Source organism: Lissotriton vulgaris, chromosome 1_1, assembly GCF_964263255.1.
Source record: "Lissotriton vulgaris chromosome 1_1, aLisVul1.2, whole genome shotgun sequence".
In the NCBI taxonomy this organism is placed as follows: Eukaryota; Metazoa; Chordata; class Amphibia; order Caudata; family Salamandridae; genus Lissotriton; species Lissotriton vulgaris.
The window spans coordinates 2030842096-2030865033 of NC_141685.1; the positions used below are offsets into that span (position 1 = coordinate 2030842096).

General features: G+C 45.0%; 1 protein-coding gene across 2 annotated transcripts in view; it reads right to left on the bottom strand.

Annotated features, from left to right (window-relative positions):
• IRAG2 (inositol 1,4,5-triphosphate receptor associated 2) overlaps positions 1-22636 on the bottom strand; it is a 1414859-nt gene extending 1392223 nt beyond the window's left edge. The window contains exon 1 of one of the 2 annotated variants that reach the window (XM_086920312.1): positions 22019-22636. In XM_086920312.1, coding sequence (XP_086776438.1) covers positions 22019-22616 — 598 coding nt within the window. In that variant the 5' untranslated portion in view covers positions 22617-22636. The remainder of the gene's footprint in view (positions 1-22018) is intronic. The other variant, XM_086920307.1, reaches the window with a different exon arrangement.
• Positions 22637-22938: the final 302 nt, after the last annotated feature.

The following is a 22938-nucleotide window of genomic DNA, read 5'->3' on the forward strand; positions in this document are numbered from 1 at the left end:
AAACAATTTTTGAATTATTATATATAAATTTATTTTTCTGATTTGTTTTCAAAATTAAAAAGAACTTCTAATAATTGTCAGAATTTGTCTCATTTTCAAATAGGAAATCCACAGATTCAACACATTGCAGAAGTTCTATGTCCAGTGATTCATCAAAGAATTCTGATTCATTTTCTGTATCTTGGTTGCATTCTGCAACAATTTCCACGTTATTTTTTTTCTCTCCTTCCATTTTTGTGCTGTAAAATGAATTTTAAAAAAATATATCAGTACAGATAGGGCACTGTTGGGTTTAAGTACAGACAGGTAGTTTGGTTTTTTAAACAGTGATTTTTTCTTTGGGCAGTGTATGGTATGAGACTGGAAGTAGAAATATCAAAAAATGTATGTGATAAAGTCTAAGTCAATTCTTAATTATACAAGACAAGCCTAACTCCATCCATAACTAAAACAGAGAAGTCTATCTTATTCTATAAGTATTACAGAGGGATAGTATAGAACTATCAGAAAATGTTTTCCTACTTAACTTAAAGTACAGAACATACTTCAGTTTTTAAAATAACATCTTACCTTTCAAATAGAAGTTTAAGTTCTCAGTTGAAATGCACTTGATATGTACTTCAGGAAGTAGTAGTCAAAATGGCTGTGTTTCTCTCTCTTTCTTTATATATATATTCAGGTACATAACCAATCAAATGTCATGAAATAATAGAAGATATTGAAGGTAGCATTTTGATTGGTTGTCAATTCTAACACTTCATGAGTGTTTTTGTTAGGTAATTTACCTCAGGATATTTAGTGAGGCTTACAGCATAATTTTCTCAATGGAATTCCATCAAATTTGGGGAAATGGTAGGGACTACTATGTAGTAGGGGCTATTCTATATTTGATGAAAGTGTCTGTAGTGGTTTTTCTGTAAATTACTTTCGCACCTTTTTTTAATCGAGCGCTTACCGGTGCGCTCCCCGGTACGCGAACCGGCAGCGTTACGGGAGTCCTCCATTTTGAGTATCGGTAGAATTGAGACACAAGATGGAGGACAAACAATGTTCGGAATGGGCAGAAGGGGGCACGGTAGACACTTTGTGACCCTCTAGGTTTTCGGAGGGGGGATTAGGATGCCGATACATGCAAAAATAAAAAAATAAAAAATTTCGCGGGGGAGCGCCCAGTACGCGCACCGGTAATCGAACCGGGGAGCGTACTTTGGTGAAGAAAAAAAAAAGTAAGAAAAAGATAAACGTTTTGAATAATCAGAGGTAGGGTAGCTCTGAAAAGAGCTATTGGGTTCTGTCGCTAATTTAGGTACCTACAAGTATGTTCCAATGCACACTTTTAAATAAAGAACGAATATTCTATTCCCTTCATCGGGGAAGTGCACACCATCTCTTCTGTAGATGTCTTGAATGTTGTAACGCAATAATATTTACTATTAAAAAACCATTGAAATTCACTGAAAAAACCATAGGTTATAGACCATATATAGTTAGGAATTAGCATTTACAAAACCATAAAAATTCACTGAAAAAACCATAGGTTATAGACCATATATAGTTAGGGATTAGCATTTACAAAACCTTATTTTACTCGCACAAAACCATTGAAATTCGCATATATAGTTAGTTGCACTAACTATATATCGCGCACCCGCAATCCACTGCTGATGATGTCACATATTACATCATTCATGACATGGTCAGTGACATCACTGATGACAACTCAAATGACATCACTGACAACATCACTGATGACATCATTCATGTGATAATACGATGAACCTCTTCAGACTTTAATATAACCTTAGATACACTCAGTGTAAACAGACACTCACAGACTGTCACTCATCCATATAGTTACTCACACACATAGTCAGTCATGCAAAGAATCAATCACACCTCCATTTCCTCAACTTTACAATTATACACACCTTACTTATTCAAACATATATGAACACATATTTACTCTTTCATACAATCCTTGATTGAAGTTCACAATGATCCATACAGCCACTCACACATTCACTGGCTCTTATGCACAGTTATTTATATATGTCAACTCTCACATGTACTGTGTTTTACATATGTACTTACTTTGACATTCAGCACTGAGATATCCATTCACTCATCAATACACTCATGCACACAGTCAACCACGCATACAGCTGTTTCCACATGCAGTTTTGAACCCATACATCTAGTGAATCAACTGGTCACACATCTATGCACAGAGTTATACACCTCCCAGCCACCCACACACATACTCAGTCTCCCATACAAATACTTGGGCAACCAATCAATAACCCATATAGTTACTCATATAGCTACTGATTAACACATGCAGCAGTTTACAGAACAACAGACATAATGATGCACAAATTAAGACAGTTTAGTCACTAACCCATGCACTCAGTGGACACATTTAATCACTCGCTCATACAGTCAGTCATGCACCTACTAAAACCTTCACCCAGACACTTATACATCCACTCATTCTTCAATATGCAAGGCCTATTTTAACTTTACAGAAGCATACAGTCACTGGATGATAACAGTGATGTCATCAGTGATGTCACTGACCATGTCATGAATGATGTAATATGTGACATCATCAGCAGTGGATTGCGGGTGCGCAATATATAGTTAGTGCAACTAACTATATATGCGAATTTCAATGGTTTTGTGCGAGTAAAATAAGGTTTTGTAAATGCTAATCCCTAACTATATATGGTCTATAACCTATGGTTTTTTCAGTGAATTTTTATGGTTTTGTAAATGCTAATTCCTAACTATATATGGTCTATAACCTATGGTTTTTTCAGTGAATATATATATATATATATATCCAAAGTAATTTAAACAGCAATATGTGGGAAAACGAAGCTTTGATGAGGTCATAAGGGATGTCAAAAATGACATCATGTCATAAATGATGTCATAACAGGTCATGAGTGATGTTAATTGTGAGGTCATAAGCAGTACATTGTGGAAGGTGCAAGTTATAATTAGTGCTGCTAACTAAAACGGATGAATTTGCGTTTTTGGTTTATAGGTTCAAAAATGCTAACGTTGTTCACGGACCACATCGCTAGCATGGCTGTCTGATGCACAAAGGGAATATCTGTCACTACAGGTTACTGTGGAAGAGGTGACAACAGTCATCAAATCGCTGCCTAATGGAAAAGTGCCGGGCCCAGACTGGTTCACGTGCGAATTTTATAAAACTTTTGCTGATCAGATAGCGCCACATTTGGTGGAGATGTACAGAGACGCTCATGATAATCAATCATTGCCACCAACATTAAGAGAAGCCATGTTAATTGCCCTTCTAAAGCCGTCCAAAAACCCAAATTACTGCAACTCTGATAGGCCCCTATCCCTGATCAACGTCGACAAAGATTTTAGCCAAACTGCTTGCCACACGCCTACAACTGCTGATGATCATTCTAATACTACCAGAGACCAGTCATGGTTTATTCTATCACAATCGACAGCTCATAATACCAGAACCTTATTTGCATTATCACATTATTTAATCCCTAGTACCAAGGCTGCTGCGATTCTATTAGATGCTGCTAAAGCATTTGATTCAATAGAATGGTCAGATCTACACATGGTTCTAGAACAAATGGGATTCCCCCCTGTATTTTTAAGGTGGGTGCAAGTTCTGTACACTGCACCAACTGCGCGTATTAGAGTCAACAAATATATATCTGATACTATACATATTACTAGGGGGGCACGGCAGGGCTTCCCTTTGTCCCCCTTGTTTGCAATTGCGCTTGAGCCATCGGCTTGCAAGTTAAGTCAGGGACATCATTATTCAGCACTCTAATTCCCACAAAGATCTTTGCATATATTGTTGTATGCAGATGACATGATGTTATATCTAAGAGACCCTGCGCAATATAGGAATCCTCTACTAAGGGAATATATTCAATTTGGGCAACAGTCAGGACTTAAAATAAACTGGTCCAAATCGCTTATCATTCCATTGACAGACACCACGACCCCACACCCAACAGATTACCCGCTAGAGTGGCAATCAGAACAAGTGAAATATCTAAGAGTTTGGTACCACCGAGATCCTGAGATAGTCATCCGCACGAATTATGGGAGGGCGATCAGCGCGATGAAAGACAAAATAGAGAGGTGTATCCATCTACCGTTATCGCTAGCGATCGGTTAGCCATTGTAAAAAGGGTCATATTACCAAAGTTCCTGTACCTTTTTAACATCCCACTTCAGCCTCCGGCAGAGGTGTTCCGCAGGATCTCCACCATAGCGCTACGCTTGATATGGGCGGGTAAACAGGCCAGGATCGAATTGTGCACCCTACCCTATACACAAGGTGGGTTTAAAGTTGCAGACTTTTTGCTTTATTACCTATGCGCGCTAGGACAGTACACACATTTCTGGTATCGCAAGGTTCCTTACCTTACACATGTTGCAATTGAAGAAAGGGATGCACTTCTGACACCACTAATGGCTATCATAACTCACCAACGACCCCCACTCCACAATCGAGACAAACACCATCAACACTACAAACAGGGCTTGGCGAATGATGGGGCGAAAAGCACACAAACTACCGCTGTACGCCACTGCGCTGCCACTGCATTATCATTCGGCACTCTTAGTCACAGGTAGGCATGGGGTTACTCAAACAAGTCGGAATGGATACCATGGGAGATTTATACTGTAATGCCTTTTTAAATCAATTGATGAACTCTCCTTCATAAGCAATCAAACATTACTGTTTAAATTCACATATCACAGGTTACAAGGTGCAGTTAAGAAACGATACACATCTTACCCAGAGGAAGCAAAGCAACTGGACGCACTGCAATATTGATGATCACCCCCTCAGCTAAACACATGGTGTCCAAATTGTATGTTAACTTCACTTGCAGGAGGATATAGCGGGCACCACCCAAAAAGCACTGGAGAAATGGAATGAAAGTATAGATCCTCTACTGACAGAGAAAGAATGGGCTACAACCTGCATACTAACTGGCCTACTAACACCTAATGGGAACCTACGTATATTACATTATACATATCTCCACCAGACATACTATACGCCTGCTAGGCTATGTAGATATGGCCTATGGATAGATTCAAAATGTCAACGCTTCCACGCTGAAATGGCGGATTTTATACACCTCGCATGGTCTTGTCCAGCGGTGGCGGAATACTGGGTAAAGGTAACACAGATGCTGGGTAAGATGGTGGAATTGACTACTGAATGTACTGTTTGCATGTGTCTACTAGGCCTGCTCCCTAATGTACGCGCCACTAAGCGCAAATTCTGTGCAATTGCACTACTAATAGCTAAACTCAGAATATCATTGTGTTGGGGTAGTAGACAGGCTCCAAAGATTAAGCATTGGATTCAGGATCAAACGTACTGTAGAGATACCATGCAAACATATGAAGAAGACTTACCAGCAGGTTCTAGACCTAGAGATTACTGGCAATATTTAATAGAATACCTGAAAATGTTCCAAGTTGACTAACTGTATGTCACAGCTGCACCACAGTGAATGTATATATGGTTTACACTGTGAAGTTAAAACTGGACCATGGATTTTGTAGGGTAACTGTATGTTTAATTACTGTTGACATTGTATGTCTTTGCAAATGCCAATAAAAAAGAAAAAAACGATCACTGACAAATTTACCCAACTATGAGGTTAATTTAACCTTAGTTTTTTTCCAGTAAATTTCTACTTTTTTTATACAAATAACTAGATCCTTTCATCACACCGACTATAATGTCACTTTAACCTTTTTTTCCACTGATTTGCCACCCCTTACTAATCCCATGCAGCATTGGAGGGTTCGCCATAGGGCCTGGCCCTGGGGACACCATCCCTAAGGGACTTTTTTTCCAATTAGATGGCTTGGGCACCACTCAGGCCCCTTCGCAGAGCCCTTTTTGGCCTCATCTACTTCGGCCACTTACTCAAATAAAGAGGACAGGTGTGCACAGCTACCCCTCCCTGGGCGAATTTGACCCGGGTGACCCTTTCCCACGGAACCTAGTCCACTTTTTGGAGGGGGGGGGGGGCTCATGGCCTTCCTCTATGGGCCCCCATCCTCTGGAGCCCAACTCTAATTTTTATGCCCGCACCACCCTCTCCAAGGGTGCAGGGGGCACGGGCCCTCCTTCTAGAGCGGATTTCAGCCCGTGTGACCCAATCCTCCTGGGCTCTACACCATTTACAAGGTAGAGGGGGGTCACGTGTCCCCCCCACTCCAGGCCAATTTCCCCCCCCCCCCCCCCCACCCCCACACCCGGGGCCCTGCACCATTGACAAGGGGGAGGAAATCACACTGCACTACCTTCTTGGGAGCGATTTTGGCCCAGAGACCCAAACACCTGTGGCCCGGCAGTACATCTGAGGGGGAGGAGGGCACAAGGCTCCCTCCCTAGGTCTGTTTCGGCGCTGGGGACCACACCCCCCCAGGGCCTGGCACAAATACTCAAGGCACCTGCCACACCGTCATTGGGGCCTGCGGGGAGATCCCCAAGGGCTCCGCCAGGCTCCTCGCATCCACCAGAAGCTGCCATTGCTCCTGACTGTAAGAAGAATCTAATAATGCTGCTCTTAGTGGGTGAGAGCAATCTTTTCATCTATTTCCTGAAAAATCTGCTCCTAGAGCGCGGGAGCATTTTTAAACCTCCCGCCCGGTGGGAACGGACATGGTATTTGCTCTGACTTGGCAGGAGCTTTGAAAATAGTCCTGCCAAGTGAGAGCAAGCACAGGTTTCACTTCCTGCACTTATGTGGGCAGGGAAACAACTATGTCCCGGGAATGGGCACCCCAGGGCACAGCCGCTGAGCCAGCCCGGGGGTGGGCTCCCCAGGGGCCATTATTGCCTAAGGGAGGGGGGGGCAGGTCACGTGGCCCCCTTCCTTAAAGGAATCTGTCCCAGAGGTGGGTTCCCCAGAGGCCTCTTTAGCTCAAAAATGCAGAAAAGGAGGAGGGGGCAGGGCGGGTGAATGCTCATCCCCCTTCCCATATCAACAGTTTTCGGCCCAAGGGATAGGTTCCTTGGAGGCTTGGAATGGGTGACCATGCAGCCCTTCTGCCCCTATATGAAACAAGACCCAGGGATAGGATCCCTGGGGCATTATACCCTGAAATGCGGGTCAGTTGCCATTTTGGGTTCTCGATCCCGCAAGAGTTTTGCAGCATTGCTGCATCTATTGCCTTTAAATTTTTGTTTTTGGCTCCAAGGTGGGTCCCTCTGGATCCCCCCCACAATGGGGCCTAGGGATTCAGGATATCCCTAACCTACCCCCATATTACTTGCTTTTTCCCCCCCCCCACCATTTCAGGACAAATGACCTTTGCCAGAGTCTTGTAAATGACTGCCAGCAACATATTTCTCATGTTGTTGGTAGCCGATCAGAGCACTTGCTTGAGTCTCACTCCCATGGGAGCGAGATGGGCCAAGGAAAGTAAAGCTTCCTGGGCCAAACAGAATGCTCGCTTTTATTTGACTCTCGCAAGGCCAAATATCTATAAATTTCTCAATTTTAATTTCTCCAAAAATGCTCAACAGAATTACACTACATCACAAAAAGTACAATCTGAGGACCAAGATCTACCTTCCTGTTGAATTTGCTGTAATTAATTTCAACAATTTTTGCTGTCAACGGCTTTGATGACGTCTACAGAAAATTCATGGGGATTTTGTGGTTTGAGACCTCCCTTTTTACGTGTCCCCCGCTTGATGGATCACCCCGAAACTTGTCACGCACAAAACTAGTCAATAAGTAGCACCTTTTAAAATGTTTTATGGAGTTTTGTTAAACAGTGCTACAGTTATTGGCCAACAAACACTTTTCCTATGGAAAACCAATCCTAACTATCTCTACCTAGTGGAGACTGTATATATTCACTGGAAAAAAACAGGTTTCAAGGACGTTATAGTTAGGCTGACATTTCACTCGTACAAAATCAGAGAAATTTGGCCGTTCTAGTTAGCCAAGCTAACTATACTTTGCACCCCCAAAATGCCCTGCTGATGAAATCACCGATTACATCACAGATGACATCATCCACTTCATATCTGGTGTACCTCCTCACACTCGAATACACCCTTTCATACAACTGCTCTAAAACACAGACTGCCATTCACGAAACCGTAGACACACCAATTCTAGTTAGTACATACCCATTCACTGATTCATAGGTCTACACAAAGACACACACATACACACACACACACTCAGCAATATATTCACTCCCACACGCAGTCACTCATCAATATAGCCACTGATATATGCACTCCTACACCTATACACTCAACCATAGAGTTACTCACACACCCAGGCAGTCACTCAGAGTAATCACACTGCCATTTACTCACCTAAACCGGTATACACACATACCACCTCACTTATTCATACAGATACTAACACATGCTTACTATCTAATACAATCACTGACACAAGCACACACTCATCCATACATATTCTCTCACAATCACTCTCTTACATACAGTCACTTATATATTCCAACACTCAAATATCCTACCTTTCACATATGTAGTTACTCACACATACCACCGAGACATCCATTCATTCACCTACATAGCCATATGCACAGTCACTCACCCATTGTCAAATCCCATCTGCGAGCCAACCGCACTCGTGTCAACTCTGCCATCGGGAGTGTGTAAAACTACCCGTCGGGCTATGCGGGCGGAGGCGCATGAGTCATTCACGCGAACTGCATTTCCGTGATAAATACTGCTTCCAGGGCAGAGAACGCTGCCGATTATTCATTTGTTCCCGCTGCGGTCCTAGGAGAGTTGGTCCAGTAAGGGTGTCTCTGACACAGTGAGCTTTTCTCGTTTCCTTTCAAGCAGATGTGTACTTCCTCAAGGCTCCTTGGATTACTGGGTGTCGTACCTTTGCTGGTGTTCTCCCTGCTGTTGGCGGGTCATTAACTTGATCCTTGAAGACTGGGAGAGTGGTTTAGGTGTTCCATGCTTCCCTCTGTTGTGTGGTCTCTCCTGAGACCTTGCAGAGGAGAGAATTAACATTTACGGAGCACACTTTTTTTGATTTTCAAAAACCTTTATTGAACGAAATTGCATATCAGAGTTACAAAAATGCACCAAATCAAAGCACCATGCACAGGAATACAATTAAATTTAGCGAGGTTAACCTAGAATACATATCATTGAAGAGCAAAGCATAACAGATATAGTGTAAGAGCACCAGGATAGTGTGACGAGTAACAGCGAGAGGCACCATAACCAAGGAAAACAGATGGAACAAGCTGGGGGAGAAGTAAGGGTAGGGGACGAACTACTCTTTAACCTTCACCGGCGGGCAAAGCACGGGAGAGATCGCTGGACTCTGCGAATTACGGCTTAGGAGGTAAGACACAAGGGGGCCCCATATGTCGAGTGGACAGGATCTAGCTGGCTTGAGGTCCCAGAATTCAGACAAGAGAGTCTGGCACCGCAATGCATCCTCAATCCAAAGGTTGAATTTGGGTGCAGGTTTGCGGTCCCAGCACAGAGAACCTACGCCACGCAAGGACCAGAAGCATAGCGATCAAGGGGCTGGAAGAATCTGGCAAACATTTAACAAAGCCTAAGAGGCAAAGCAGAGGATCGGGCTAGACTGGCGATTAAGTGATCTCAGAAATAGCAGCACAGACCTCACGCCAGTAAGCAGAGACCTGGGAGCATAGCCAGGCAAGGTGGGAGTAGTACGCTGCAGGAGCAGAGCAGCGCAGGCATCTATCATTGGGAATAAGTTCCATCTTGTTCCGTTGAACGGGAGTCCGGTAAATGCCATGTAAATATTTAAAATGAATAAGGTAGGTACGATATTTTGGGGATAGGCGCTTAATCTGATTGCAACAATAAAGCCAGTCAACTTGAGAAATTTCCATGCCAACGTCCTCACCCCATGCCATGCGCGCCCGGTCAGTGGAGATAAAGGAGGCTACCAGTGTAAAGGCGTACATTTTTGTAACTAGCTTCCGAGGGGAGGTGAGGTAGATGACTAAAAGAAGCCAAGAGTGGCCATCAAAGGAGGGGGCTGGGGAAACTAGGGATGCAGCTCCCTGCAGACACCTCTAAGTTGATAACAGAGTAAGGTGTCCATAGGACCAGAATCAGCAGCAAGAGAGAACAATGGATTCCTGGGATAGAGATCCGCAACTGAAGTCAACCCTAAATGAGTGGCGTGTTTAACCATCCCCAAAGTCTGTAGAGGAGAGAAAGCCGTATGATGAGCGTTTGGCATCGTATTCGCAGAGAGCATATCGGCACGGGAAAATTGGCAGAGCCCCTCCCAGGCCCAGCGCATGGTCTCGACCATGTCAATTTCAGTATGGGGGAATTTTGTTTGGGCGAACAGGGTGGTCGTGAGTGGCCAAGGGGCAGCAAGATCGGCTTCCACCAAAACATGTGGCTGGAAAGGAGTGGGATGGAGCCAAAAATGCAGAAAACGGGCCTGAGCGCAGAGAGCGCAGAGAGCGTAGAGTTTAAAATCTGGGGCGCCAAGACCGCTGCGCAACATCGGAAGAGTGTGCATGTTATACGCGATCCTGGGCTGTTTCCCGGCCCAGACCAGGGAGATAAGCAACAAGCGGACTTTAAGGTAGAAGTGGGGTGTGAGGGGGATGGGTACGTTAACGAATACATACAAAAGTTTTGGGAGCACAACCATCTTGGGGATTGCTATTCGACCTGCCAAAGACAAAGGCAGCCAGCTCCTGAGGGGAATCTTGGGCTCAAACCAGTCCACAGCATGGCCAAAGTTAGCGCTCCAGAGCTCGTCCAGTTCCCTTCTCAGCCAGATACCCAAGTAACGAACGGGGCCCGACACCCACACGAAGGGGTAGGTCGGGCTAAAAGGTGTTTTGGCATCAGTGAGAAGGAAATGCACAGACTTCTTCCAAATCACCTGTACGCCTGAGTAGCTGCCAAACCGTATAACCTTGCGTACCAGGGGGCTGAGGTTTTCCTGTGGGTTGCGGACATATAGAGTGGCATCATCCGCATACAGGGAGACTAAGAGGGCGTGAGCCGCGAAGCCGATGGCTCTCTGGGTGTGATGATACTGGAGTCTAGCCACAAGGGGTTCCATCGTGATGGCAAAAAGCATAGGTGACAGCAGGCACCCCTGACTGGTGCCTCGGCCGATGGAAACGGGATCAGAGATTTGACTGTTGATCCGGAAACAGGCAGTGGGGAGGGTGTAGAGAAGTAAAATATTGCGTATAAAGACCGGGCTAAAGCCCAGGTGGGGGAAGGAGATAAAAAATAGGATAGGCCATTCTAGGGTATTGAAGGCTTGGTGGCATCAAGCAAAGTAGCCACTGCAGGGAGAGTTGGGTTAATTTGATGAAGGACGGAGAAAATGGTCCGGAGATTGTGAGAAGTTGCGCGGCCGGGGATATATCCAGACTAATCTGAGAGGGCAATGCGCGCAAGGAGAAGGCGAGAAGCAAGTAATTTGGCAAAGATTTTATTGTCCGTATTAATAAGTGACAGGGGGCAGTAAGTTTTGCAGCTCAGGGGGTTTGTCTGGTTTAAGGATTAGAGTGATACGGAGCACACTTTTTTCTGTGCGCTTCGCTCTGTTGGAGAGGAGCTTTCATGCACTCTTGATGCTGCTGTAACTCAAAAGCGGAGTGGAGTGAACTCCGTAACTTTGGGTCATTTTGTTATTTGGGGTTCATGAGTATTTCTGTATCCTGATATTCCGGAAGGCAGCAACTGAGGACATCTGAGCTGCACTTTTATTTCTGCTACAAACCAGATATCTGTATTGTGTTGAGAAGTTCTTTACATCTATTGACCAAAAAAGAAATCTGCTTCTTTTTTTTTACCTTCGTACATTTTGTTTATGCTTTTGTTATACAGTAACAGATGATCCGAAGTGGGATTGCGCGAGTACTCACGAATACCATCCCTGTGAATCCTGGTGGAACAAAGAATGGGTTATGTGTGCAGTAGCTAAGAGTTGTCTAAGATCTCCCTCATCAATGGGGATTTACGTTCTCTCTCTCTTCCATGTACTTATACCTAGCAGTTCTGGAATAGTACCAATGGTGAAAAAACAACCTACCTTTCCCTACAGTTATATTCATGTGCTGGTAGGACTATTACTCTTTACAAAAGAAGGGAAAGTTTATACACAGAGATGTTATCACAGACGAGTTCATTACAGTAATAGTGTGTTTTCTTTGCAGACCTCCCTCCCTGCTGATCCCATCCTTTCCTTCCCCCGTTTAATCACTTCAACAGTCTATGATTTTATATCTTAGACTTGAAGAGATTTGGAGGTGGACCCATTAGACCATCAAACCAACCTAGAGGACGGTCTACAGATTACACCCATACAGCCCTTTGCAGACACATTCATGTAACCAAACACCCACTGAATCACACATCCATGCAGGGAGTCGCACACCCCCAACCCACCCACACAGACACTCAGGCACCCATACAGAAATTCTGACAATCAATCAATAACCAATATATATATGCATGTACCTATTCAGCAACCCATGTGGCCACTTACACACCAACTGACAGACTGATAGACATTCGCACATACATTCACCCAGACACGTATAATTATTCACTTATACAGTCAGTCACCCACTGACTGAATTATCATATAAATCACATCTTAAACTTTTAATGAAACTCACAGTATGATGTCATCAGTGATGTCACTGACCATGTCTTGAGCGATGTAATAGGTGACGTCATGAGCAGTGCATTGTGGGGCGCAAGTTATAGTTGGCTCCACTAAATATAACGGGTGAATCTCTTTGGTTTTGTATGAGTAAAATGTCAGCCTAACTAGAACATCCTTGAAACCTGTGTTTTTTTAAGTGAACTTCTTTTGTTTTTTAAATGCTAATCCCCAACTATAATGTCCCTGGAAACTATGTTTTTTACAGTGAATTTCAACAGTTTTTTTAGATGCTAATTACTAACTATAACGTCCCTGAAACCTATGGTTTTTTTTAAAACCAAATTCTAACAATACCTACGTAGGTAGGACGTGCAGAAAGAGGCAAGAGAGGTGCAGGAAGAGGCAGAGAGGTGCAGGAAGAGGCAGAGAGGTGCAGGAAGAGGCAGAGAGGTGCAGGAAGAGGCAGAGAGGTGCAGGAAGAGGCAGAGAGGTGCAGGAAGAGGCAGAAAAGAGGCAGAAAAAACGTGCAGGAAGAAGCAAAAGTAATGCAGGAAGAAGCAAAAGTAATGCAGAAAGACACAACAGAAGAAAAAAGGTACAAAAAGAAGCAAGAGATGTGCAGAAAGAACCAACAGAGGTGGAGAGAAAGGCCTACTTTGACTATCTTACATCAGACGCATACAAAGTAGCCTAATAACTAATCCTTCTCTCAAGATGCCTTAAACCTTACTTTTCTCGTGAAGGTTCACTATTCATCAACTGCTCAGAATGTTAGGCCTACCAAATTTAAAACAGCAAACATAAGCATCTCTCTGTTGTAAGTCTGTGAAGGTATGCATGTGTGTCAATGCTTTTAAAGTGACATGTTAAATGAAAATAAACATACGAATACTTGAATACCTGTGTTTCAAACAGCATACTCTGTAAATTTGTGTACAAAAAGGTGCATGCCTTTCTTCTGCTCACATTACAGGGCACATGGGTATTCAATAGTATATTTGAGGGGCTCTATTAGACATATAAGCATAAGACATGTCTGACTGTGCAACCAAATGATAGAGCAGAACTGAGAAGATTTGACCACCTATAGGAGTTACCCACTTTTTAACCTACCATCTTCAGATGCATATCACATGTAAGAATACATGTACAAGTAGACATATACCTCAGTCACAAGAGCATGCAGACCTTTAAACTGGACAGCTTGCACTTCCCATTGGAGTACAATAAGAGGCACGAGAAGTTCAGTAGGAAGCAAGAGAGTTGCAGAAACAAGCAAAAGAGGTACAGAAAGGACATAAGAGTGCAAACAGAGGCAAGTGAGGTACAGAAAGAGGAAAAAGGGTGTGCAGAAAGAGGGGTACAGAACATTGCAAGAGGTGCAAAAAGAGCCAGCAAAGGTGGAGAAAGAGGCAAGGTGGTACAGACAGAAGCAAGAGGGGTGCAGAAAGAGGTAAGAAATGTGCAGCCAGAACCAAAAGAGGTACAGAAAGAGACTAGCAGGCAGAAGTAACAGCAGTGCAGAAAGAGGCACACTGGATGCAGAAAGAGGCACGTGGAGAGCAGAATCAAGCAAGAGGGGAGTAGAAAGAAGCAACAGGGGAGCAGAAAGAAGCAAAGGTGCAGAAAGAGATAAGAAAAGTGCAGCCAGAACCAAAAGAGGTACAGAAAGAGACTAGAGAGTAGCAAACAGAACCAACAGCAGTGCAGAAAGAGGCACGGGGGATGCAGAAAGAAGCAACAGAGGTACAGAAAGAGGCAAGTAGGGTGCAGAAAGAGGCAAGAGAAGTGCACAGGGAGGCAAGAGAGGCACAGAAAGAGGCAAGAGAGGCACAGAAACAAGCAAGAGTGGTTTGCACACCATTATTACTAATGGAACACCCACATTTAGCAATAAGTAAGAGGTAACCATTCTAGGTTTGCAAAGGGTCTCCCACAACGCTACAATATTTGTCGCTGCATTTTTGGTAACATTTGAGCAAGAAACAAGGTTTTTTTGTTCAAATCTTCAGATTCTGCAGCAGATGATGGAGGATGAGGCAAATGCAGAAAATGTATAATAATGTCGAAGTTGTTGCAGCCAAACTGTTGCATAATTCCCGTGGTCCTGCTCATACCTCTGACTAGGTCCAGAAGTGCTCCTCAGTGGTTCCTTCTTTTTTTGTCTCATTGAGTTTGTAGTTTAGCTTCTATTGAAACGAGGAAGACTAAACCTGAGGTTACCACTCCACAACGCAGACTACCATACCACATAATTACTCTCCATAACACATAATCCCACTCTACATAATTCCTATACACTAAATACCACATACTTTCTATTCACATAATTTCACTGCACCAGAGACCACATAATCCACTACACACAACATACATCCACTCTACTCCCAAAAACATTAGTAAACAATGTTTACATTTACAATGGCAATAGCTCTAACTCTCGCAAATGCGAGACCTATTACATTGCAAATGCTTCTTTAACTAGTAGTCGCATTTGAAGAGTGGTGAAGAAAGAGGGCTGGGCCTCCAACTAGCGCTCAGGAATTCCGCTGCATAGGACTTACAGGAGGTACCAGGAGGGCTTCTTGTACCCCAAAGTCCCTTAGGAGTACTGTGGACTTCATCCCCCAACACATAGTTTGCCAGGAGGGGCATTTGCAGAGTGTTGGATAAAGGGGTGCATGGCCTCCGAAGGCCTCCTAGCAATCCCACTGTGTGGGACTTACTGGAGGTAACAGGAGGGGTAGTTGGCCCCCAAAGACTACCTTGGGGGCCAACCACCCATCCTATTACCTCCAGTAAGTCCCACACAGCAGCATTGGTAATTTATCATAGCAGGCCCTACCCCCTTTGCCCACCAGTCTGCAAATGTGCTCCCTGGCGTGCTCTTTGGTGGGGATTGAAGCCCCTTTGCCTCGGGAGGTTCCTTAAGGCTCCTGGCTCACTGCTGCTCAGGGGATAAAGTCCACTTTAGTCCTGAGGTCCTCAGGACACAAAAGGACCTCATCACCCCACCACCAGTGCACCAAGAGGTTGTTTGCAGAGTGGTGTAAAAAATAGGGCATGACCTCAGACCACCTCTCACGATCCCATTGTGTGGGGCTTACTTGAGGTACCTGGTGGGATAGTTGGCCCCTAGGGACCTCCAGGAGGCAAGGGGGCTTCATCCCCAACCCAGAATGTGCCAGGAGGTGTGTTTGCAGAGTGATGCAGGGAGGGGGCGGGCCTCCAGCAAGAGTTGGCTTCTCTTTTGTAATTTTTTTTTTTTTTTTTTTTTTTTAAAGGGGGGCAGTGTGGCCTCCCCTTCTCTTAGTATTTTGTGGGTCCGGGGTACCCCATCCCCCAGGGCCAGAGTCATTACTTTCTTTTTTTAAACGGGAAGGGGGCCAAGCGGCCCCCCTCCCAGGGCCGATTTTGGCCCTGGGGACCCCATCCCCAGGGGCATGACCACTTAAATATTTTTTCCTTGGGGGGGGGGGCGCATATGGGCCACTTTTGGCCTAGGGGACCCCACACCCGGGCCTGCCTTCATGTTCGGGGACCGCAGGGGAGCCACAATGCCCCAGTGGTCCAACCGGCTCCTCGCCTCCTGCGGGAGCCGGCATTGCTGTTGGACAAGGGGAGCTGCTGACCTGCAGCTACCCTTGTTCAACAGCATTCTGCTTTGCTTCATAGAAGCGAAAGCAGGTTTCCTGTGTGCCCGCGTGCACTATCAGTAAAGCCCCAGGAACAGTCCATCCCAAACTGCCAAGCCATTTCTTCCCAGGGCCAGAAACAAGCATCCTGGGACCGGTTTCTAGCTAATCAGCGGTCGTCAGCCAGGTTAGCTTGAATCCAGTGGCAAAGTGAGCAAGGAACCCATGTCTGGGCATACCCTGCCAATTTAGGTGATTTTTGACCTGGCCTCACACTAATCTAGTGTGTGAGCAAATGCCTGGGCTGTCCTTTGTCTTAACTGAAGGCCTGTGACCTGAAGGGGTGCCCCAAGTGTGCCTTCATTTGACTGACAGTGGACAACCATCCCAGTCATTGGTTTAGCATAGGGAGCGGTGGCGGCTACATTTCATGTCTTGCGTATCAGTAGTTGTGAACAACCTTTTTATCTGCATCGCTGAAGTGAAGGCCTACAGATCAGCTGATGAAGTTCTACTACTGTGTGCCAACCCAGACTTTTGTGCTAAAATCCCAAGATGGTTTTATGTGTAAAAGGCCTGCGTAGTGCACACAGTGCGTATATAATTGAGCCAGAGAAATGAAGGTCTGTGCGATTCCTTCTGGAATCCCCAGGCCTGTTCCTCCACACAAAATGGAGGTGAAGTTGTTTTCCTGACAGCTGGCATTCCTGAAGTTGAAGGGAGAAGACCTTGACACTGAAGTTCGGTAGAGTAGACAGAGCACCTTTTAAAATACAATTAGGTCCTTTTGCTGAGAGGGGCTGCTGATTAGTCTTCCTGTATCACTGCCATTTGGAAAGTGGTCGGTGTGAAGGTGTGACTAAATTTGCGATTGTTCAGAGTGCAAATGGTGCTATAACCCCTTTACCGTGGGGCTGATTACCACGCGGTGCGGGGGGAGGTGGGGGCGCCGCGCTGTACGGTGGCGCTGTGCTCATGATGATCTGAGCTAGTCATGACCACGCCAGTTTCCATGGAACGCTCAGCACAGATGGGGAATTATCCCCGCTTGGAGCGCCACGGTAGTCATGACTAGCTCAGCTCGGCATGAACACAGCGCCACTGTGCCTCATGACGAGCTCAGCTCGTCATGAGCACCCAAGGTGTTGGTGATGCCAGGCTTTTCTCGCTTTCCTGATCACCCACATGGTGGCTCATGAGCTAGGTGCAGAAAGCTCATACCTTTTTGTGCCTCTGTTGTATATATTGCAGGCTGGAGTTTACCCTTTTTTGGGGATAATCACTCTAAAAACCTAGATCCCATCCTGCATAAATATGAGAGGTATTGAGCCACTAGTTTCAGTTCACAATTCTCTTTAACCAAGGCAGGAGATGCTCTACAGAGCACTCAGAGGACTACTGTACAACCAGAGCTGGTGTATGCATGACAGCCAGCTTCCCAAAGGTGAGGGGACACCACCTGGTGGCTGGCCTTCCTGAAAGTAGTGAAGTCTCTGGTCTGAACTGCACTGAAGCCAACTTGGTTTTGAAAGGGGAAAAGGAGCCCTTCCCATCCCATGCTCCCACTCTGTGCTACGTGGAACTGCCAGTGGAAAGAAAATGGAGTGATTTTCATGGCCCAAAGCTGGTTGGCAGCAGTGTCTCCATGAAACAGTCTCAGGAGGAAAAAAACGAATAGCTGTCATCGCCACCGCCATTGAGAAGTTGCACCGGAAGCAGGGTGTGGATACACCCAGAAGTTCTGCTAAGGTGGGCCAAGCTGACCATCAATTAATCTTAAAAACAGGTGTGCGCAGAGCCACTACAATGAGACCTCAATGTGGCTTCCCGAGTGCCACTGTGACCTTGGCAGCCAACATTTTGCAACTCACTGCCAGATAGCAGCTCCAGTTCTCATGTTGCTGTCCTCCCCCAGATTGAGGGTTAAGCCTCCAGTCGGTGTGCCTCCTCCTGGAAACCTGAGTGAAGTGAGATGTGTGCTGGGGGGGTCCCCCCCTTCTAATCCTGTACATGTCATTCTTCAGCTATGGCTGGTGTGTTTGCCGCCTTAGTGCTCTATACTAGTGTGGCAGTGGTGAGGGCAAGAAGAGAACTAGAGGACACTGTGTTAACAAGTCACGTGAGGTTATGTTTGATCAGTTTGCCAGATTTTTATTTGGATTATTCAAATTGCCTGTCTCCCCCTCCTGAATAACTCACTGTAGAAATACAATATTGTAAAATTTTGACTCGAACTTAAGTCGGTTTTCTCCAAGGATAGCAATTGTTGGTCACATCCTTTTTTATGGTTGGAGTGTAGAATTCAGTATTTTAATTTTGCCTACATTGCTTGCAATAGTAGTTTCGTTGCTAGAATGTTGTACTCTCAGTTGCAGTTCTGCTCAACTCATTTCCAGAGCTGTTGCAGTCCATACTAAAAGTTGCTTCCTCATCCAACCGAGCCTCATCCGATGTTATCTTGTGAAATAGGATGTGTGTTAAGAGATTAAGAGTGCAGATGGTGTAAGCAAATATATACAAGATACATCATTGTATAACACTATAGCAATACAGCTATAACATTTGAGCAGTGTGCTTGAGTTTGTACTCGAGCCTGTATGGGCAGCCTGATAGAATGCTAGGATGCTAGGATTATGGGCAACAGGGAGTGGGGATGCCTTTCGCAAAATGAGGCAGTGACAAATGAAATGTGACCTCAAATGAGTCTCGAAGCAATTTGCAAAGTTGCCGACTCCTCCGTGTCCCAGACAGGCCTCCGCATCTTTGCAGTTTCTTTGCAGCATCCCGTCACTGTGCTGCAGCAGTACCCAGGTGGTCATACTAGTTACTTAGTATTGGTCCCTTGGGGCCATCTGCCCTTCACTGCCCTAGCCTCGGAGCCGTGAGGCTGTTTTGGGTCAAGTCAGATTAGACCTTGGGGCGGATGGCAGATAGTGCCATTCCAGCCCCATTTGAAACTGAGGTGCTCCTCTCCAGGTGACCATGTCACCTTGCCTCAATTCAACCCCTCCTTGATGAGCCACACCAGAGGCTGCTTTCTCCACTCCACATGACACACACCTCCTTAAGCGCCAGCTCCCCAGGGTGGAAGACAAAACAAAGTCATTGTAGAGTTGAGACAGTGAGGACCGCTGGGCAGGGGCACGAGCGCATCCAGCAGATGCTACATGCATGCAGCTCTCCGTTGTGGCCTGAAAAGGGAGGACCATTCCAGCAGGAGAAAGAAGAACAGAAAGGCTATTTTGCCTCGATGTTCCCTGCCTCTCTGAAGACAATCTCCACCAGGGAAACTAACGTTCATTGATGTGTTTGGCAGCCTGATTTCACTAACACCAACCCAACCCCCTTGTATCCAGGGAGGGGCTGGACATTTTTAATTTGATCCAATCCATATAGAAAGACTCACTCCCTTTCAGGATGTTGCAAGTTTGAAAATTCTAAATCTGTAAAGGCTCTTTTCTAATGCCCAAATCATATGCGCTTCGGGGCTCATTCTTTCAAACCCCAGCCCTCTTGTTGCAGGTTATATTTCATCACAGCTCCCTATGCCACCAGGACCTTCCCAGCTAAACAGCATCCAGATTTCAAAAAGCTATTTCACCAGCAGGCAATACCCAGCAGATACCGACCCGAATATTCCTGCACCATGCTGGCACACAGGCTTTGCCAACTCTGTAAATCTGTAAGGATTCAAATTAGATGGAGGACCCTTCATGCCACCATCCTAATTCCTTGCAATTTACACCTAATCTTGCCCGTGAGCATTGGCATATCCAGAACTGGATGTTGGCAAATAGAGTTCTGGGAAATTAACAGTGGGTGTTGGATGGCCCAATTAACTGAACATTAACTTCCAACTACGGGTTTACAAATTTGTATAAAATTAGCTTTCCAGGACATCATTGAACATGTAGAGAGTTTTTACCCATGGGTGCATGCAGCACTTAACTGTGTAGTGCATTAGAAGGCTCCGAGCTCACCAGTTCAGCGGTTAGCATCGCTGTCTCAAATGTGTCATTTCAGGTGGCTCCTGTGAAGTAGTTCCACTTCATAATGGCCAAGACCTCCAATTAGTGTTTTATGTCGAATCTCAGCTCATTAGCAGTGCTTCTCAGAAGGGTCAATGTAAGGCTACAGAACCCCACAGAAGACAATCTAGAGGAGATTAAATCAATGCGCAGCTAAATTCAAAGTGTGTATGGTAAACTAAAATGATGTTATAATCAAAGCACTTAGCCTGCACAAAGTTTCACTAATTAACCTTCCAGTTGCCTGGAAATGTCTTAAGCACCAGGATAGTTTCCTGAAAAGATTGGGGTAATAAATGGCCACCCTTTAAATGCAGTATTCGAAACCCTACCAGGATATTAAAGGCCACGGTGGAACTCCTAAGAGCACCTTTTACTTTCAACTGCATTCTCGTAGCTCGATGCCATATCAACGTCTACAGTTCGTAGATGGGGCAACCCCATAAATCCATCAAGGTTTCCTACTGTGCCAAGAACCCCCACTGCTCAATCTCATTAACCACATCATTCATTTTTCTTTTAGCTTGGGTACCATTCCAGGCGTGCCGGAGGAGGTTTGGGCAACTTCCTCATTAAAATGACATTTTATGGGCTCATTCTAGGTTGCAATATTCAACCTTTTTTTGAATGTACAATTTCAGCTTGAACACTAAGATAGACTTGCACCACCCAATCACCGGCTTATCAAGTGCAATCACATTCTTAGCAACTTGACATGTTGGATGTGCAACAGTGATGGTGTCAGTTATCTTTCTGCATTCCACACCCCTGATCATAGTAGTAGTGGTAGCCTTTTAGTTAGTAAATATTTAGCACACAATACTCAACCCCGTATTGAAGCGCACGTACAGAAGAGAAGGAATAAAGATAGGGGAAGAAGGGATGCAGAAAGAAGGAGTTCGAGGCACAAGGTGGGAAAGACCTGGGAGGTAGCAAGGCAAAGGTGAGAGACAGACAGAGAACACATCTTCCTAGCCCACTGTGGTAGGGGGCGTCGACTATCCTATCATACGTTTTCTCCTGGTTGACCTCTTCAGGGTCTATTGTATCTGCTTTGGCTGAGTCTTCATGGATTCGGACTCCAGGACATGTACAGTAGCTCACATATAGGATGGCACTTGAATATGTTCAAATATTCAGAGTGCCACCTTGAATGGTACTTAAATGTTACCATGCATACTACCACGTTGGAAAGGATTTCCTGCTCAGTTGAGTCGCTTCTGAAGCTTAAGGGTAAACAGACAATAAGCAACTGCAGAACTCCAGAAGATATGCTCCAGTTGCTCATGCACGCCTTTCCTATGGAGGCAAAGTGACCAGAAGCGGTTCTAGGAGAGGAGCCACCTTTTGTGGCTACACATGGCTCCTTGTTCTGTAAGGCAGGCGGAATGAAATGGGAGTTATTCCCACTGATCATCCTGATGCTACTGTGATAGTTAACCACATGGCTGCTAGGCGTTTCCCCCCCCCCCCCTGTGCTGGAAATTGCCATTTTAGTGGCACAATGACGAGCTCAGCTCGTCATCAGCATCGAAAGGGTTTTAAAGATACTTCCATACGGTACTCTGGCTGGATTGTAGATGGCTCGGACAACTAGAATATTTGACTTTCTGAGAACAACGCTCCATAAAGTTTCCTTTAAAAAATAAACGCAAGGCGGCCTTACCTGCTTCATTTAATGATAATCTCTTCACCACAGGAGACTGGACCAGAGCAGACCGGAAGGAAACGTATTCAGATTTTGCAGCAGTCAAAGAGCAGTTTGGACTTTTTGGGGCACTCTGGTCTTCATCAATGCAGCTCATTAGATCCAGGCTGGGCGTAGAACAGGACTGTAAACCATAACTCATCCCCGCAGTTTTGACAAGTGGTGTTGAGCAGCTTTGGGATCGACGCGGCAACCAGGGCGTCAAAGATTTTTCTTTCGTTGTAACTATAATTGAATACGTAGCATTACAGTCTGCAACAGGCATGAAGCATGGCGAAAAAGTCCTTGTCTGAGAGTAAAATCTGTCCCTACAAGGACTTGAGAAACTTATAGAATCCCGGTCACAGCTTTTTACAGTCCGGTTCTTCAAAACCTCCTCGAGATTCTTCTTGTCACTATTCTGTGGGCTGTCAAAGTTCCGTGACTGGAATTTTGGAATCTGTAAAATAGGATTACATTCTTGGTTCCTCATCTGTATTGTCTTGATCTTCCTGCAAATGCTGTCCACTGGGTTGTGACGTTTGCCAGCACTACCTGGACCACTTTCTGAAGTCATTTCGTTTCAGCAGCTTGTATCTAAGAAAAAGAAAGAATACTCAGATTGGTAACTTCGCATATATAAGCAAAATAACTACAATGTCAAATGCCAAACAAGAAATACTTTAATTTCTAAAAAGAGTAAAATTTAGGATTTTATTTCCAAAAAGAGCAAATTAAGAAACTCACAAATGCTAAAATCCCTTTCTCTGTCCTACAACACACCCACTCACCTACCTAAAATCTCAAACTAAACACTACATTGCAGCACCTGTGCCCAACTACTTCAAGACTGGTTGTCACTGGCATGCAGCCTTAACTCTTGTGGAGCATGCATCCTG